Below are 20,097 nucleotides of genomic sequence, written 5' to 3'. Positions count from 1 at the left end.
CGTAAGTTTTCACTCTGTTAGTTCATGCAAGAGCTCATTGCTTCAAAGAGCATGGAACCCCTTCCTCTCTCTCTTGCCCCCACTCTCACCATATGACATTCCTGCTTTCCCTTCACCTGTTATCATAAGTAGTGGCTTCCTGACACCCTCGACAGAAGCATATACTGGTGCCATGCATCTTGCACAGTCTACAGACTGTGAGGCAAATAAGCCTCTTTTCATAAATTACCCCGCCTCAGGTATTTCCTTTAAAGCAATACAAAAATAACTAAGACAGACATGTACAAATCTGAAGAAAAATGCAATAGTGCTTTTCCCAATGGAGATTGATGACACAGGCTGGAAGGTGTTTTGAGTGGATTGAAAGCTAGAGGTGAGGCTTTCAACTTAAGCAAGCATGGTCTCTGTTGGGTTCTATGAGGTCACTCTCTACAACCCCAGCTCTATCTTGTGACCTCCAAGGCCATGCTTGATGTGAACACTGTCCTTGGTCATTCCAACACATTATCTGGCACTCATTCTTTGCCAAATTTACTTTAGCCGCACTGGCTAACTCAAAGTTCTTTAAACAAACCAAGCTCACTCCTACCTCTTGGCCTTTGCATTTTCTAGTTTGTCCACAGGAAATGCTATTCCTTACATGCTCAGGACTTGTACATTGTTCAAGGTCAAATGACACTTTCTCAAGGAAGCTTTCTTCCCCTCCTTATCGAATGCCACCGCCCTCCCCTTCATTTCATTATATTACTCTGCATAAGTCTCTTGCAAAGTACTTTTCACAATCTGAAATTATCCTACTCATTTATTTGCTTAATTATGTTTTTTTTTCCCATGAGTTTGCCTATATTCCCAGGACCTAAAACAGGGCAGCTTACAATAGCTGCTCAATAAATATGAGTTGGATGAATGGCTCAGTGTTTTTGTAAGCGTTGACCTATGCAGTTATGCTGTGTTTTTGATTAAGCTCACAGTCAAACACTTTTATAATCTGCCAAATTGGAAACAATGCTGATACCCTATCGAAAGGAGGACACAGACCAGGCACCTGCACAAACTAATGGCCCTCTCATCTGGCGGACAGTTTGAGGACCATATTTTTTTTCCATAAGGCTTAATCATCCTCTTTCTATCTTTAAATTCAGTGTCCTAAATGCGTATTTTTCTAGTGGTGGTTATTTTCCCTGGCTTTCTGTTTTGTAATCCGTTATTTATGTTTAAACTCTAGGTCCTAAGCAAACCGACATACAATGCCCATTTCTACTGTGGTGGTAGAAATGTTTTTGGATTGTTTCTGATCCTTGATTTTCACATTTGTCGAATAGAGTCACAGTAACAGTAGCTGCTCCAAGGTTGTTTTGAGGATGAAAAGAAATAATCCTTGAAAAGCATGTAGTGGAATAGCTGGCATAGCAGACACATGCAACAGAAGCCATCAGTAACAATAATATTAATGATACCACTGTAATTTTGGTTTATGAATCGTTATCCTATTTTTATTTTCTCCCTGTACCTTCCTCTAACTTACCATTTCCAGAAACAGCATCATTATGAACCTATTTTGTTGGTTTCCCAAATATACATGCCAATCTGACTTGAAGTGGCCAGAAGTATACTCAAATACTCATCAACATCTTCTCTCCTCTCAGTAGATTAAAAGACATAATTTTCTAACGGCGTGGCCTCTTGTTCTCTTTCCTGTGCCTCACCTAACTTGCTGTGATGCAGAGGAGAAGGCCAAGAAGGAAGCAGAGGAAAAGGCCCGCCTGGCCGCGGAGGAGCAGCAGAAGGAAATGGAAGCCAAGAGCCAGGCTGAAGAAGGCACAGCAGGCAAGGCTGAGAAGAAGACCTCTGGAGAAGCAAAGAATCACGTCAATGGAACACGCACAAACAAAAGCGACAACCCTCGCGAGAAGAATTCCAAAGCCGAGAAGTCACCAGGAGCAAAGCAACAGAATGGTGGGTACAGTTGCTCTGGTGAAAGGCTCTTTTCTGGGTGTTAATGACATGGTCAATGGAAACTGGCAACAACTTGACCTGGGAAGGCAGCCCACAGAGCAAGGTTTCCCTCCTCGTCAGATTCCTGCTGACCCCACCTCCCTGGGCTCTGGATGCCATCAGGATCCCATCAGGATCCCATCCGAAGCAGCCACCTGCTCACCTGTGCTGTTCTCCCTGGGGAGAGCTATACATTTTTGGCCTATCCCTGCCGCCCTGTAGACTCTAGCCAGTGCCTCCCTGCCCACAAGATGGAAATTAGTATTAATCACCCCAGCACAGTCCTGAGTGCTCACTGCCCACATGGGTGAGTGGATAGTCAGTCTCCTGTGCGTACCATCTCCCTAGAAGGCAGACCAGAAGTCTATTCCTATAGTATGTGTCTATATAGTATATCTATATATGTGTAAGTATACACATTACGGTGACCAGCCATCCCAGTTTGCCCAGGATCAAGGAAATTCCTGGGACATAAAAGCTTTCTGTTTTAAAAGCAGAAAAGTCCCAAGCAACTGGGATGAGCTGGTTACCATACTATGCATGTAGTTATTGATTACTTTTATTTAATGTAACAAATCTTGATTAACAAATATTATCTAAGCACAATGCAATGGGGATTTAGAAATGGAAAATCTGCAAGAAGTGCAGAATTTTGTAAGGGAATACAGACATCCTCACAAATAATTCCAGTGAAATGGGAGCAAGTAATGGTAGTGATTTGGCAGATCAAATGCCCAAGAAACAGGTACAAAGGAAGAGATCTCGGCTTTGCTGGGACTAGAGATTGTGAGATGGGGTAAATGTCTGAGAAGGTTTCAAGAGGAAGCAGTGTGTGAACTGGGTTTTAAATACTGAAGTTTGCTGCTCAGATGGGACAAAGGGACTTCTCAGCAGAGAGAAAAAGACAAGTGGATGCACAGGGCATGAAATTGGTTCCCTTGTTTAGGGATAGGCAAGAAGTTCAAAGTTTCTGGAGTTTGCAAGTGCCAGGTGTGGCCTAATAACAAGGTAGCTGAGCAGTAAGACAGACCTGGACTCAAGTCCTAGCTGTGTCTCTCCCTTCTCGGATGCCTTGTCCAGGTTACTTAACCTGATGCTGCTCTTTAAAATGTATACATGTGTAGTGATGTAGGTATCATCGCAAAGGCCTCTTGAAACCTTCAATAATAAATGTGATATAAAAACAACAACAACAAATTCATGACTGCACACGAGATGTGTAGGTTCTCTGTTTATATATTCATCCTCTTGCCTGGTAGGCCCCAGCGATCTTCTCGGAACCACGCACAAGCTGTTATGCTATGGCCTCAGTGAATGATTCTGCTCGTAAAAGTGCTAAGCATGACATTCTCCGATTATTTTCACGGTCAGTCATGTGTAACATGGATAATCAGAGAATGCTATTTTAATACATAAAATAATAACTCAAACCACATTCCAAGAGCTTTGCATAAATTCTGTTAACCCTGATGGTGACTTTAGGAGGCGGGGAAGGCCATTATCCCGACTTGTTCATCCCTCTTCTGGAGAGTGCTCTTAACTAGTTTACTTTGCACTCAAATGCATCATAGCCCAAGGGAAAAAATGTTTAATAAGAATTTATGGCACACCTTTTAAATATTTAGAGGGCAGTGGCAGTGCAAGATACCCTCACTTCCCTTCCTGAGGTCTGAACCCATTGAGAGACAGAGACCCAAAGCAGAAAGCCAGCGATCTAGCTACTAGCTCTTCAGCAACTGGAGCTGACCTGGAAAACATAGACTCGGCCTGAAGAGCACATGGGCATCTTCACATATCTGCTCTGAACTGAGGTTCCCCAACCAGACATTAGCAGAGCCAGGCAGGCACAAGACTAAGCATCCTACCACCCACCCACCCCAGCTTCCCCATGGCCCCAGCAGGCTGCTTCTGGAATAACAGAAAAGATGCATGTCCCCCTCAAAGGAGAATGGGATGAGGGTGGCTGGGCTGCACTCCACCTCCTAGATAAATCCCTCTTCTCCAAGGAGGAGTATGTAAGAGGTGGTAAGAGAGGCAAGATGTGTTTTTCCTTCTTTTTTTTCTTTACCAGAGTGGGCTGAAAATGTCATTTCCCTTAATAAAAGCAGTGATCATAAGAACAGTATCATTTATTGAATGCTTAGCATGTACAGGACATTAAACTTGAGAATTTACCTACATTGAATTATTTAAAAATCTGGATTATTAAAAAATCTTCTACCTTAGCTTAGGATTTGCTGACTTCTATTAGAAGTGTGTGTTTTATAGAATACATCACAGTCAAAACTGGTCTTGAATTATCCTTAGATAACTCGATCGCTAAGCTACTTCTTCCCATCTTGCAGAGGGGGAAACTGAGGCTCAGAAAGGTTAAATCACTTGTGTAAGGTCAAGCAGCCACTGAGTAGATATCTCCAGTTGAAGTCAGGTCTGGATGAGTTTCAATTCTCAATTCCACTATTTGTGAGGTTTGGTGGTGCCAGGGGTTGTGGGAAGGGGAAGGAATTGGAGAAATATGAAAACGTAACTGCTGTCTGTAGAAGCTTCTAATGTATCTATTCCAGAGACTGGTGTACTATTTCTATAGTCAACCAGATAGTAAATATTTCAGGCTTTATGGGACATAAAGTCTCTGCTGTAGCTACTCAGCATTGCCATTTTATTGTAAAAGCAGCCATGATAATACATAAAGAAATTAGCAAGCGTGTTCCAATGAACCTTTATTTATGGAAATTGGAATTTGAATTCTACATAATTGTCATTATATTATTAAATATTCATCCTTTTTTCAACCATTTAAAAATGTAAGAGCTACTCTTAGTTTGTGGGTCATAGAGAACCAGGCAGTGGGACCAGGTTTGGTCTATGGGCCATAGTTTGCCAACCTTTGGTCTAGTCAGTGAAAGAAACCAGTGAACACAAATACGTCACAAAGGTGGTTATAAATTCTACCAGAGACTATAAACAAAGACCCAAAGAGGACAGAGACAGCAATAATTTATTTTTAAGTAAATTAGAAGGAGAGCCTAAAATAAACAAAACAGGAGCCTGCGTCTTCAACTAGGTTGGCTTGATTTCACAACTGTGTTAATTTCAAAGTAAGCAACAGCCTACATTTCCCTTAAAAAATAAGTATTAAATGAGAGGTGGGAAAAGAAATCAATCTAGAGCAATAATAAGAAAGGCTAATGGTGGTTTGGGACTGTGTTACAGCAGCCTAATTAAAATGATTTATAATGGTGTGGAAAGGCTCTTTTGCTTCCCCCATTTATTGAGTAATAGCTCACATTGGCCATTACACCATACGACCCATGGGAAATTACCTAACCTAACGGGTTCCCTCAAGGAATATCGTCAAACAAGCACGTGGCACTTTCCTGGCACCCTTTTTTTGGGCTGCCCAGGATGTTTCCCAGGTTAGAGCTGAAGGACACTGGTTAGGGAAGTTCTCAAAGTTTGCGCTCTTACTGGCAATTATAGGATCCCCTAAGTTTTGCTCTCCATCAAAGCAACTTCCTCCCACAGCCTCCTCAACCCTGGCTAAGAGGAGAGGCTGCCATGGGCTGCTGGCTAGCATCTAGCAAAATGAGCCAGTTCTGCAAACACAGAAGACACATCCTGGTGTCTTTAAGAATCAAGATCTTTGAGTTCATCTCTGGCATCCTTAAAACAAAAAAACCAGGCGCCTGTAGCTCAGTGGCTAGGGTGCCGGCCACATACACTGGAGCTGGCAGGTTTGAACCCAGCCTGGACCTGCCAAACAACAATGACAATTGCATCCAAAAAATAGCCAGGCGTTGTGGCAGGCGCCTGTAGTCAGCTACTTGGGAGGCTGAGGCAAGAGAATTGCTTAAGCCCAAGAGTTTGAGGTTGCCATGAGCTATGATGCCATGGCACCATACCAATGATGACATAGTAAGACTATCTCAAAAAACAAAACAAAACAAAAAACAAAAACAAAACAAACAAACAAACAGAAAAACCAGTATTTGGCAGCTTCATTAGACCCTGGCCAGAGAAGACTCCCATTCTCAATCCTTCCAGCCAGTACATCCTGTTTCAGAATTATAAATGAAAGGAAATCTGAGAAATTTGTTGCCTTCTTCCTTAGCTTAGGATTCATCAAATTACATTAGAAGTGTGTGCTTTGTAGAATATATCATAGTCTAAAACTGGGCTTGCATTATCCTCAGATAACTATTTCCTTATAGATTTGTAGGGTGAAGGCATTTCGAAGTAAATAGAAGTCTGAAATCAAAAGTGAGCATTGCAGGGAAGTTGTAAATACAGTAGTTGAAAGCTCCGGTAGCCTATGGTAAATTACTTTGTCATGCCTCAGGGTTCTTAGCCATAAAATGGAGGTGATGATGTGAATTTTAGGTCAATACCCTACAAGCAGACTTAAGCAAAATCACTTTCTAGGAAGCACAATTGGCCATTTGTTCAAAAGCCTTTAGACAAATGGCTTAAACCAGATCTACAGTACCTGACCAGAGCAGTTTTCCTGCCAGAGGGAGATGCAGATTCAAGTCCATGGTTGGGTGTGAAACACATGCCAGTGGGGGGGGTCCACACCAGTCAGCATAGATGGATTGGCCAGTGTCTGCCCATATTGCTGCAGTGACCTCATCAAAAGCTCAGATTTGGAAAACATCCTCAATCAATTAGTGAGTTAATTGTTTAATAAATTGGCCATTTACTGAAGATATTCACTGATGAATATGTCTACTTTCAATAGTAGTACCTTCACAATGGGATTTTTATAAGAATTTAGAGAAATGATTCATGCAAAGCATTTAGCACACTGCTTGGCACAAAGAAAATAAGTAAAAAAAAAAAAAGAGAGAGATAAATCTCTTCCTTCACACACAAATCTTGGAGGTCCAGCTTACTCCAATTATGATTAGGTTCTTTTTGCTTTAATAGGTACCAGTATTCAAATAGTATTGTATTCTTGGTTTTATGCACACACACACAAAAAGTTGTCATTAGTGAGATTGGTAAGAAAAACATCCAAGGTTTGAAACTAAGTCTAGGGCAAGGGGTTCCTGACCTCTATGTCACACTGGCATATTATAGAATAGACCTGCCCAAGAATTATTAAATTGTCCCAGACAGGGGAGAGCACAGTTTTTCTGTAAAGAACTAGGTTGAAAATATTTCTGGCTTTGCATGTCTCTGTTGCAACTATGTAACTGTGCAACTGCAGCCTGCTAGCACCCCAGACAATGTGTAGATGAATGGGCATGGCTGTGTTTCAATAAAACCTGATCATAACAGGTGGCAGTAAGATTGACCTAGAGGTTATAAATTTGCTGATGCCTACTCTTGAAGAATATGGTTATTTTTGTAACTTTGCTATTTCCTATTTGATTCCAGCCTAAGAACTATAAAGTTATATACTAACTTATAGATTTTTTAAAACTGGTAGAGAAGATAACCCTAAAGATTATCATTTTATTGTCCTTTATTTAATCTGTTTGTCTCTAACCTAGGATTCTTCTTTTAACACAGTTTTTAAATGCCTATAAATACCGAATTTCTTAAGTGCTCCTAAAATCATCCCTACTGTCTCATTGGTTCCTTCTCAAATGGGTTAAATACATTTGCCATGTGTTCATTTTACATGTGTTAAGAGTGGTGTTTTTCACCTTACAAAGTATACATTGACAAGATAATTAATTAAAACAATAACAACTATCATTGAATGACTTACCAGATACTACAGTCAGTACTTGCATACTTTAAATGCATTTATCCTTATAATATGCCTATAAAGTAAGTACTAATATCCCCATTTTGCAGATAAGAAAACTGAAGTGCAGAGAGTTAAATAGCTATTCAGTGGTAGAGCTTACATTTAGCCAGGATTTTCCTCACTCCATAGCCCGACAATAAAGCTGAGCTACCTTTCTTGGGAGATAAATAGCATTGACTTCAGTACAACTCTATTTAATAGGAACTTTCAGTGTCAATTTCTAGATCATAATCCAATTTCCAGGATCTAACATGTGGTTACAAAAGATATTTATACTCAGACGTGTACTCCCTCACGGCTATGAAATGATACTGCACTTTTTTTTTTTACATTGACAGGTATAAAGATGTTTATCGCACCCCCCCAGCTGTATACATTCATTGTTTGTCATGTTTATTACTTTCAGGTGACTTGAAAGATGGTAAAAATAAGACAGACAAGAAGGATCACTCTAACGTCGGAAATGATTCAAAGAAAGCAGATGGTAAGAGTATCATTCTCATTATATTTTTCCGTGAAATGTGCAGTTTAGTGCAAGCTTGTTAGAGTCATACCTAAAATTGAAATAGCAGTTGTTAATATATTCTTATATTATACCCTGAAAAAGAACTGCTATATTTAAAGAGTACTATTACCCTTTTTTCAATAATTGATAAATGATTTTTTATCTCTTCCCCTTGATCATACTTTCTCCATCACAAATGCTTTCTGCACTCTTTCTCTTCTCACTTACCATTTTTTCATCTTAAATTCCCTAAAAAGTTCATTCTCAACTTGCTGATTTGACAGCTGGAATGGAGTAACACGTACTGCTAATGCATTTAGGAGGCTTTGATTGTGAATTGTGCAGCATAAATAGAACTGTTCTGTGTTTTCAGTGTTCACATCTTTTACCTTGCACGAGTTACCACTTTTGGTTAAAACAAAAGCAGAAGCAATAATCTTCAGCGTTATGTTGGGAGGAAATATATATGGTTGCAGAGTACAGTTTGGCCAATAAGAACAAGTCCTAAGGGTAGTGACAGTCAAAAACCAAAGTTAGAAGAAAACCTACACTGTAATGTGCTTCATGAGTTTTGCTTTTTCTTTTTTTTTGTAGTTTTTGGCCGGGGCTGGGTTTGAACCCACCACCTCCCCCATATGGGGCTGGCGCCCTATTCTTTGAGCCATAGGCGCTACCCTTGCTTTTCCTTTTCATGAACAATATTCCACTCTTTAAAAAAATAAATGTTCAAATTTACCTTCCAAATTTATTACCTTCCAAACTTTGAACTCTTAGATTGAGAAGGCTGCCCTTTCCTTTTCTATAAACCTCATTGTTTCATCTGTAACGTGGGCTCATTCCTTATTATTCCTTCATGCATGGACATGATATTAAGCTAACTATGAAAGTTTCCAGCGAGCGGTTTTTGTTAGAATCCCAGGCTCTATTTGAATCATATGTCCCTAGAAGAACAGACGCTGGGTAATCAGGTTGAAGAGTAAGAAGAAATTTGAACATAACTCTTCACACATCTATTAAAAGAGAAGCAGCCCCTTTGGCTTTCAGCCATGAGCCATTATGACATTCTGTCTTTACTTGCACACATGAAATCAATTCTCAAACCTTTCCTTTTAAAAGAGAATTCCAGTAATTCACTCCAGATGTCTTGTCACACAATACCTAGGGAACATATACCTGTAATTTTTCACCAGCTTGCTTACGCAAATGGTAATCTCTTACCCAATGAGCATGCTGTCCTTGAATATTGTGACTACAAACTGAATTACACAGAAATAAAATAGAATTCAGAATGACAGTCTCTCAGCCAGACTCTGTTATGGGTAAGGTTTGTTCAAATACCAGAGTCTCTTTGCCAGACTTTATTAAATCCAAGTCAAGGCAATTCAAGGCAGAAAATGTAGAGTGGAAGAAAAGTATCAGCTATAAACCCAGCTCCAGGTCACATGCTGCATCCTTCCTCCAGGAACTGGTCCATTGCTCTCTGATTTGAATTCCTGTGGCATAAAAATCCAAGGATAAGTCAATCAAGTCAAAAATTTTTAATATGTGATTTTGAATCTTGTTGCATTTTCATATGGTGGCATGAACATCTGCTATAGTGTTGTCATGTGGGTGTTATCACCTTCATAAAAGCCCTTTCATTTTAACTATGCCCCTTTTAACTAAATTACTCCCAAGGATTTAAAAGAATTTAATAGGGATTTAATAGGGGTAGGTTTTTTTTTTTTTGGAAAATGATAAAATAAATTCTATGTTCTGTTATACCAATAAGTGTAAAGTTTGATTGTTTAATGGACAAGGTTCTTGATCTCACAAGGCAGTAATCAGACGGTAATTAATAAAGGAGAAGCATTCTCTGATGTCTATTCCTCTTTTCCTCCATAATCCTTACCTTCCATTGCTTCACAAGGTGCCTGGTGTGCCCACATAATTGCAAGTTTGTATACAAACATAAGCATGAAAAATCTGCATTTTAGTTTCTCTGATGGACGGATATAACATCAGTCATCATCACTACTTTGGTATCAATAGAACTTAGGACATTGGGCTTCAGTCATTTGCACTATTTTAGTCTAAAACTTTTATTAAGACTAAAGCTAATTCTTGGTGACATACAGTGGAGAAGATTTAATCAGGTGCACTTATCTCTTGCTTTTTGATCATCAAAGCTAATTTCTTTAGAAACTTAAGAAAAGGGAATATGTATATTAGTAGATATATTGATATTTTTGCAACATGCAGAAATACCCAGATACATTATAACCATTTCTTTTTTTGTATCCCATTATATCTGATGACCAGAGGGAATTAATTTAACTATTTCTAATGTCCCCACCCCCACTCCAATCCTTGGAAACCTTTGGTGACCAGTTCTCTCTAATTTTTGAGAGGGAATATCCCAGGTACAATTCATGCCCACTGTGATCTAACGCACTATGGTTTATAGTTGTAGCACTATAAGTACTCAGAGAGAAACACAATGGAAACTGTGCCTCAATTGGTTATTCCTGTAAACTGTGGCATACACAGGGGGAAGTAGCATGTTCTGAAAGGGTAAATTACATCCTGGCATAATGAACACATTGCAGTTGTACATTATCTCTATAAGGCTACTTAGGTACTATTCAATACCCTGTAGCACTAATTTTCTAACTGACTTCAAAGAATGGATGTTGTTTGAATGTACCTTACTTATCCCTAGGGAGAAATGTACTAAGATAAAAAGTCTTAAGTCTCTGAGCCAAGATTCTCTCCTGGTGCCTAAACTTTTCTGCTGGAATTGGGGTAGATTTGGGAGTACCATGTAAATGAATTCTTTTCAGTTCATTTTTAGCCATGTTTGTAATAGCAGAGCCATTGGATTTGCCACAATTTATTACAGTTACCCAGAAATACAAACTTGACCATGTTATTAGATGTAGGAGATAACCACCTTTATGTCTCTCAAACAATTGATTAAGATTAGGCCCTGCATGGTTGGTTATTAGCCAAATCCCAGGGAGGGAGTTCTGTAGGAGTTTCCGTTCATTAAATATTCTGGGAATTAGAGTATTGATGTTGCATGAAATTTAAAAACTTGTGAAGAGTAGAAATGGTAAACAATGTCTGCTTCTGCCAAAGAGAAGTAACAAGAACTAGATTTACCCTTCCACCTGAAACAATCATTAAAAACTCTGACAGTGTTTGACGAAGAGTGGTTTTCCAAACACTAGACATAAGGAAAGGGAGGACAGTGAACTCTGAGAAACAGGAAGTAAATGAGGAGAACCCTTCCATTGCCTCAGCTTACTGCCTAGAGAGGACTTCCAGTCAGCATAGAGAAGAGGGACATAGGCATATCTGGTTGACTCTTTGGAATGAGAAGTTGAATAAGAATCCAAGAAGACCAAGATGGCTACAGTTTGCAGAATAAAGTGCTAGAGAAAAGAGGGCTCTAGAGAAATAGAACTAAAGGGGTCTGAAAAGTATTCATCAGAGGACAGTAGTCCCCCCTTATTAGTGGTTTTGCTGTGTTTTTAGTTACTTGCAAACACCTATAGTCCTAAAATAATTAAATGGGAAATTCCAGAAATAAACAATATATAAGTTTAAAATTGCACACTCTTCTGAGGGAATGATGAAATCTCATGCTGTCCTGTTCTGTCCTGCCTAGGACATGAATCATCTTTTTGCCCAGTGTCCATGCTGTATATTACCTCACTGTTAGTCACTTAGTAGTTGTAGCTATTATTAGATTGACTGTTAAGGTATTGCAGTGCTTGGGTTTAAGTAACCCTTATGTTACTTAATAATGGCACCAAAGCACAAAAGTAGTAATACCAGCAATTCAGATACAGTATGCTGAAGAGAAGTCATGAAGTGCTTCATTTCAGTGAAAAGAGGGAAGTTCTTAAAGAAAAAATATTATATACTGAACTTCTAAGATCTATGGTTAAGAATGAAACTTCTATCAATGAAATTGTGAAGAAAAAGAATTTGTGTATATATATAGGGCTCAGTACTACCTGTGGTTTTAGGCATCCACTGGGAGTTGTGGAACATATCCCCTGCAGGTAAAGAGGGACTACTATACTGAAATACTCATGCAGTGAGGAAACTACCTGAGCCAGGAAAGAACCATCCAAGCAGATGAGAGGGATCAATCCTGGTGTTCATGCAGAGCATGGAAAAGTGCCTGTTCCAGGCACTAGATTCAATCTAGTCAGATTCGAATCTCTCATTATTTGAAGGAAATTACATAAAATATTCATAATTGTCTTGCTTTAGTAATGGGGAATAATTAGCTATAGGCTAAATGCTGTTCTAGTCTTACCTAACAAATTTTAAAAGTGACACATAAAAGAATAAAAGTGTTTCCAAGTAACTGCATCTCAGAATAAAGCTCGAGGATATATATATATATATAGGAATACAGAAATATCCAGTACCCAAAAAGGTAAAATTCACAATGTTTGGCATCCAATCAAAAGTTAGTGGGCATGCAAAGCAGTTAGAAAACACTATCTGTGATAAAGGGGAAAAACCCAATGAATTGAAACCAACCCAGAACTAAAATAGATGTTAGAATTAGCAGACAAAAGCATTAAAGCAGTTCTTAGAACTATAGTCCATATGTTCAGAAGTTAAGAAATAATATGGAAGATATAAAAAAAGCCCCAAATCAAACTTCTAAATTTGAAAACTACAATGTCTGACATGAAAATGAAAAATACACTGGGTGGTGTTAATAGAATAACATTGGGTGGGATTAATGGTAAATACACTGGATGGGAGGAGACATTATAGAGAAAAAAGAATAGTGAAAAGATTAGCAATAGAAAATATCCAAAATGAAACTCAAAAAAAAGAATAAAAGCATAATAAAGAGGGGTGGCGTCTGTGGCTTGAAGGAGTAGGGCGGAGGTGGCAGGTTCAAACCCAGCCCCAGCCAAAAACTGAAAAAAAAAAAAAAACATAGTAAAGAATACAATACAAATTATTGTAAAGACCATCAGTGGATACTTGTAAGATACCTTCAAGTAGTCTAACATATGTGTATATGGAATCCTAAAGTAGAGGAAAAAGAGGGGAGCAAAGAAAAATATTTAAAGATGAAATGGTTATAATTTTGCCAAATGATGAAAACTATAAGCCCACACATTCAATGCAATAAAGCCCAAGCAAAGGAAATATAAAGAAAATTACACCAAAGCATATTGTATTCAAGTTGCTACAAACCAGTGATGAAGAGAAAATTTTAAAAAACAGTCAGAATATCCACACATATTATACATGAACAAAGATAAGGAAGGCAGTAGATTTCTCGTCAGAACCAATTCAAGTAGACTTCTTGTCAGAACCAATATAAGAGAGGAGAAAAGACAGTGGAGCAGGATCATTAAAGTACTGAAAGCCAAGAATTCTATATCCAGCCAAAATATTTTCTGGGAACCAGGTTGAAATAAATATGTTTTTATTAGACATACAAAAACTGAATTCATCACCAGTAGACCACACCCACTTGCAAGAAATGTTAAGGAAGGACAGAAGTATTACTATACCAAATGAAAATTTGGAACTACGCAAAGAAATGAACAGCATTAAAAATGATAATAAGGTGGATAAATATACCTGATTTTGTCTTATTATTTAATTTTTTAAAAGATAATTGACTAGTTGAGCAAAACAATATTACTATTTTGTTAGATTTATACCATATATAAAGATAAAATTTGTGACTAAGGTGACATAAGAGGGGAGAAATGAGAGTATATTATTGTAAGGTTCTAATATATTATACATTAGGTTTTGATATACTATCGTTTGAAGGTAGACTGAGATAAACTAAGAGCATATACTATAAACTCTAAAGAAATTTAAAGATGTAGTAGCTTCAATTTCCCAAATGAAGAAAACTATAAGTCCACAGACTCAAGAAGCACAATTAAAGTCCAAGCCCAGGAAATATAAAAAATTACACCAAATCACATTGTGAACAAATTGCTCCAAACCAGTGGTCACTAGAATAAAAAAGAACTTTATCGCTAAAATAGCAAAGATATATAGCTAATTAGTCAATGAGAGATAAAATGAAATCATAAAAATAATCCAAAAGAAGGTATAAAAGAGTAAGAAGGAAACAAAGAGCAGATGAGAGAAATAGAAAACAAATAAGAGGATCATACACTTAAAACTAAGATATTAGTTATCACATTAAATGTAAATGGCCTAAAAACTGCAATTAAAAACTTCAGCAATTGTGAGCAAGTATGTTCTGCCTTTATATAAAAGGACACAAATAGTACAAAAGTAAGAAGAGGTAAGTGAGTATACCATCTTTCTAATCAAAGGAAGGTTTGATTGGCTATGTCAATATCTGACAAAGTAGATATCAGAGCAAAGATAGGAATGAAGAAATTTCAGGAATAAAGAAGTTCATTTCATAATGATAGTTGTCCATTTATTAAAAGAATATAGTAATTCTTTATGCCAAAATATGCAAAGTGAACTACAAAAACATTTTTAATCTACTAATTATTTAGAGGCATTAATATCTCCTTTGCAGTAATCAATAGAATAAGTAGATATAAAATCATCAAGGAAAAGAAGATTTGTATAACACTATCAATCAACTTGACATAATTGGCATTCCTAGAACAATCAACTGTAGGACAATGCAAATCCTTTGTCAGTGCACACAGAGCATTTATGAAGATAGACTGTATTCTGCAACAAAAAATAAGCCCCAATAAATTCAAAAGAATTCAAGTTAAATAAAGAATATTCGCAGAACACAGTGGAATTTAATTCAAAGGATGTTTTTGTTATTTTAATGTTCTTTTAACATCTTTAAAATTTATAATGGTACTTTCATTTCTTGATATTTGTCATTTGTGTTTTTTCTTTCTTTCTTTTTTCTTGCTCCCTCTGGCTAGAAGTTAATACATTTTAGTAATCATCATCATTGATATTTACTATTATTTTTCTGTTTTCTATTTCTTTGATATCTGCTTTTATTTCCTTTCTCCTGCTTGCTATTGGGTTCAGTTTATCTTATTTTTCTAGTTTCTTAAGGTGAAAGTTAAAGATATTGACTTGAGATTTTTTTTTCTTTTTTAATATAGGCATTTAGTGCTATAAGTTTCCCCAAGTACTGATTTACCATCATGACAAAAGTTCTGATATGTTGCATTTATATTCACATTCATTTCAAAATTCTTTCTAATTTCCACTTTGATTTCTACATTGGCCTAAGGCCTATTTAGAAATGTAATTATTTAATTTCCAAATATTTGGGGATTTTCCCTAGATAGTTGAAATGTTGGTTCTCTAGTTTGATCTATAGATTCAATGTATTCCTAATTAATATCCTAGATGCTTTTCTGGTAGAAATTGACAAGGAGATCCTAAAATTTATATGGAAATAAAATGTATCCAGAGTAGACAAAGCAAGTTTGAAAAATAAGTAAAAAGTCAGAGGACTACACATTAGGCCTGATGACAAAACTTATTATAAAGCTACCATAATCAAGGCAGCATGATATTAGTATCAACAGAGACAAAAATAGGTCAGTGGAATAGAATAAAGAGTCTGAACATAGATCTACATTTGTATGAGCAACTCATTTTTGATGAAAGACAAAAGAAATTCCATGAGAAAATAATAGTCATCAACAAACAGTGATGGAGCAATTGAATATACCATGTGCAAAGTAAGGAATTTCTAACTATCATATCATATCATATACAAATATATCTCAAAATGGGTTATAAACATAAATGTAAAATATTATGCAGCCTTAGAAAATATGGAGACTTTACCTCTTTTATGTTTACATGGATGGAGCTGGAACATATTCTTCTTAGTAAAGTATCTCAAGAATGGAAGAAAAAGTATCCAGTGTACTCAGTACTATTATGAAACCAATTTATAATCACCCACACTTTCATATGTAAGATAAAACTCAACTATAGCCCAAGAAAAAGGAGGGAAGGGGAAGGGAGGGGAGGGGAGAGGGTGGATGGAGAGAGGGTAAACAATGGAACCACACTTATGGTGCATATTGCAAGGGTACATGTCAAATCTATTAAGTGTAGAGTATCAGTGTCTTAACACAATAATTAAGTAAGTGAGGTGAAGGCTATGTTAACCAGTTTCATATAAGGATTCCAAAGTGTATATAAAATCAGCACATTGTACCCCATAAATGCTTCAACATATACAATTATGATTTAATTTTTTTAAAAAGGGAAAAAATAAACTTATAGCTATGAAAATATAGCTTGGGTTAAGGAAAGATTTCTTATGTACTTTATGACACGAAAAGTACAAATCTAAAAACAGTTGATAAATTATACTTTATCAAAATTAAAAATTTGGTAAATTTTAATTTTATAAAATTTTATAACTGTATTCTTTAAGGGCCCCTATTAGGAGACTAAAAGGCCAATTCACAGATTAGGACAATATTTGCAAAGCATACATCTGTTAAAGGATTTATGTCCCGATTATATAAAGAATTTTCAATATTCAGTAATAAGAAAACAATCCAATTAAAAACATTCAATAAATTTGAATAAAAATTTCACAAGATACAGAACTAGCAAATAAGCAAGGGACATACATCACTAGCAAATAAGTGCATTAAAAGATCCTTGACAGATCTTTGATATCATTAGGGAAATGAAAATTAAAAGCCAGATGTAAAACCATACTGAGTTAAAACAAAATAAAATTATTCTGTGGATATAATATTAGAGGTATAACACCATCTTCTCCTCTTCTGTGTTATGCCTGTGTATTATATTCACATAGTAACTTCTTAGCTCTGTATTCACAGAACTGTGAAGCTGACACAGAACTGTGTCATGGCTGTCATGACAGAATGGTCAGCTCCTTCCCTCTTTGAGTAAATGTTATTTCTTAGGGCCGCAAGAAGCATTTCTTAAGACGTTCATGTTCTCCTCTTTAGAATCTCAATACAATAAAACTGGAGGAGGCAGTGGAGCCAATATTCTTGTTAGTTTGCATGAAGCAACTAGTTCTGACCAAAGGTTTGTTGTGTACGTTAGAGGAATATGCCTATGACGTGATTCTTCACAAGGCTGATGTCTCATGGTCTTGACTTGCTACAGGGCTCTCCAGGGTGACCTGAAGATATGAATGCTTTTGTCTTGTTTTCTTTATGGATTATTCCCGCAAATTAGTTTGGTATGGAATATGTAAATAAATTTGCAACAGACAACTCAGAGTTTGTTAGATATCTTTTAAATTTAATAAATTTTATTAATAAAAATGGTAAAAGTATATATCTGAACATTTGCGTTGTACTTAAGATTTATAATGTTCATTGATATTTTGAAAAAACTGTGTTATTTACCTAAAGCATAGGGCATTATCACCTGCTCTGCAGTGAATCTGGTGGGTAAAGAGAGATGAGGCCTTTACAAACATAGAGGTGTGCCCTGCTCTGCAAATCTAGGGAGGAAACACTTAAACAGGAGGCTCTGGGTAGACCTGAGGCGCATGTGTGCCTTTGCCACGGAGATCATTTTTGTCTTAGGTTCATGGGCAGAGTTGGAGACAGTGAATGTGCTGCTGTTACCATCATTCAGGAGGTATGCATTGACTGGTTCACTTAGGCTGTTATCAATTTTCATATGTGCAAAAACATTTATGTTCAAGTCTTCTCATCTCAGGGAATCATACTGATCTATTCTTTCTTCCAAAAATCTTTCCATTCCTACTAAGGACAATAGTTTTGGGCTGTCTTTATACTTGTACACCAGAATAAATAACAGCCTTATGTTTCAATCCCTCAAAACCTTTCTTGTAGTTGATGCCTCTTTTTATTTCCTCACTCTTCCAATTTCTGCTACTTCTTTCCACAGGACTCTGGTTATCTCTTGTAGTTGACGCTGGCAATGCATTGGTCTATGGAGAGCCATAACACTACTTAAATATGCTTACTCATCTTCAGCATGCTCATAGTTGAATTAGACACCCTAAATGTGGAAGACTATACAGAGCATCTGCATTCATTTAATATTTTTCACAATTTCTGAAAGATTGATTTTGTTCTAAGGAATTGTCAATATGATTTTCATCAGAGGATGATGGTTTTAGTGGCCATTTTAGTTCAAACTTCTATCCCAACTTATGTTGCATAAGCAACACATTAAGAGAATTTAGTAAGAGAAGAGGTTTGGCATCTTGAGAATTTTTGCCATAGGAATTTGTAAGTGAAATCCACTTTGTGATTCATCATTTTGTTCTGTGTGTAAGAACACCTCTTCTCAGAAACATGCAATTCCTTCATCTGGGAGCTTAGGGTGCTATGTGTTGATTAGATCGAGAAGTTTGCTTATTAGCAAGAAGGGCTCTATGTACTGGCAGAATAAGGACTTTCACTTTGACAGTGAAGGAAGAGCTGAATGTGCTACAGAGGATTTGTTGACACTAAAGTCAATATTGTGACCAATGCATAGTTTTTACTGCCAATTTACTTATGTACAAGGTGAAATACAGCATATACCTCATGTGCACTGAATTGCTTAGCACTAGTCAGTTGGTGGTTTCTTCCTTCTAAAGGAAAACCTACTTAGGAAGTTGAATCATATCAGAAAGTTGCTGGGCAAATTGAGTATTAAGGAGAGGTAGTTAATGATTTATGACCTTAAAGAAGAATATCCTGGGATCTGTGTCTATCATTGGCCAAGAGGAGTAGATAGGGTTTACCTTGTATTCAAGAAGCACCTCTCTGTGGTGCCCCTTTGTCTAGTCTTTTCATCACCCACACATTTAGCATCAGTTATCACATAAATTATTTTGATATCTTGGAGTCAGCTATTATTCCAATTCACTTTCAGTCATGTTTGATTGCTTTTCTGCACCTTAATCTTGATGAAACTTTGTTGTCCTTTAGGCAGACATTCTCGAACTTTTGTATACCCATTATCTTCTGTTCACCTTAGTCTACCAGATTTTTACAACAATATTTACAAGGCCTCAAAGGTGTGTCCAGATCTATTGATACATAAATTAGGCCAACAATCACAAACATTTCTGGGAATGCTAGCTGTTACCCTATCCTTTTCTCTCATATCCAAGACAGTGCTGCCATAGCAATAACCTTGAATCTTTTCTAATTACATCAAAAATTAAGCCTTTGTAACTTTGACATGTAACTGTTTTTAGAAATGATTTGTAGTATACCTTACTATTGGTCATACCTTTGAAGTCAACATCTGCTGACTTGAGGCAGTTTCTATGGATAATTAATCCCATCCTTTGAGATTAATCTCAGAGGATAATATTATTTCTCTTGTTCTTAAAGGTCCTGTTGTAGCCTTCTGTGTGTGTATTGACAAAAAGTAGGGTTATTTGTCTAAGGAAGAAATTGCCCTCCACATGAGAATTCTTCATCCTTGTAGGTTATTTTCCATGAGTGTAGAGGGCCAAACATCTAAAGTTCTCCAGGCCCCAGTTAAGATATGTCAGCATAACAACACATGACTAGTATCTATTTCTCTAAGCCATTGTCCATGAAAACTCCATTTATTTAACATATTTATAATTAATAAAACTCCATTTAACACATGAAATTCAACTGAAAGTAAAAGCTGTGACTTAGCACAAAGAGATGTGAAATATTTGGTGTTTTTAAAGCATTTCAAAATCTTGTTTATTTAGGTAGTTTGACAAGTGCCTAAATTCGCCACTCTAATGACCATGTCAAGGGCGAACAGTGAAGTCAATAAATGGGGAGGGGAATTCCAATAATATTTTTCCAGTATTATTATCTTGAGATCCCTGTTATTCTCACATATCTGGTTGAAACAAATATCTGAAACAAAACTC

At 36.8% G+C, this 20,097-nt stretch overlaps 1 protein-coding gene across 4 annotated transcripts in view; it reads left to right on the top strand.

The window, feature by feature from the left end:
• The window catches only part of PDE1C (phosphodiesterase 1C), a 651,334-nt gene that overhangs the window by 586,432 nt on the left and 44,805 nt on the right, over nt 1-20,097 (top strand). For all 4 annotated transcript variants that reach the window (XM_003788560.2, XM_023512469.1, XM_003788562.2 and 1 more), the window contains 2 exons: nt 1,726-1,956; nt 8,160-8,237. In XM_003788560.2, coding sequence (XP_003788608.1) covers nt 1,726-1,956; nt 8,160-8,237 — 309 coding nt within the window. The remainder of the gene's footprint in view (nt 1-1,725; nt 1,957-8,159; nt 8,238-20,097) is intronic.

The sequence above is a fragment of the Otolemur garnettii genome, unplaced genomic scaffold, assembly GCF_000181295.1.
Source record: "Otolemur garnettii isolate 467f Iridium unplaced genomic scaffold, OtoGar3 scaffold00028, whole genome shotgun sequence".
NCBI lineage: Eukaryota > Metazoa > Chordata > Mammalia > Primates > Galagidae > Otolemur > Otolemur garnettii.
The sequence above is the reverse complement of the archived record's forward strand: the minus strand, read 5'-3'. Positions and strand labels throughout refer to the sequence as shown.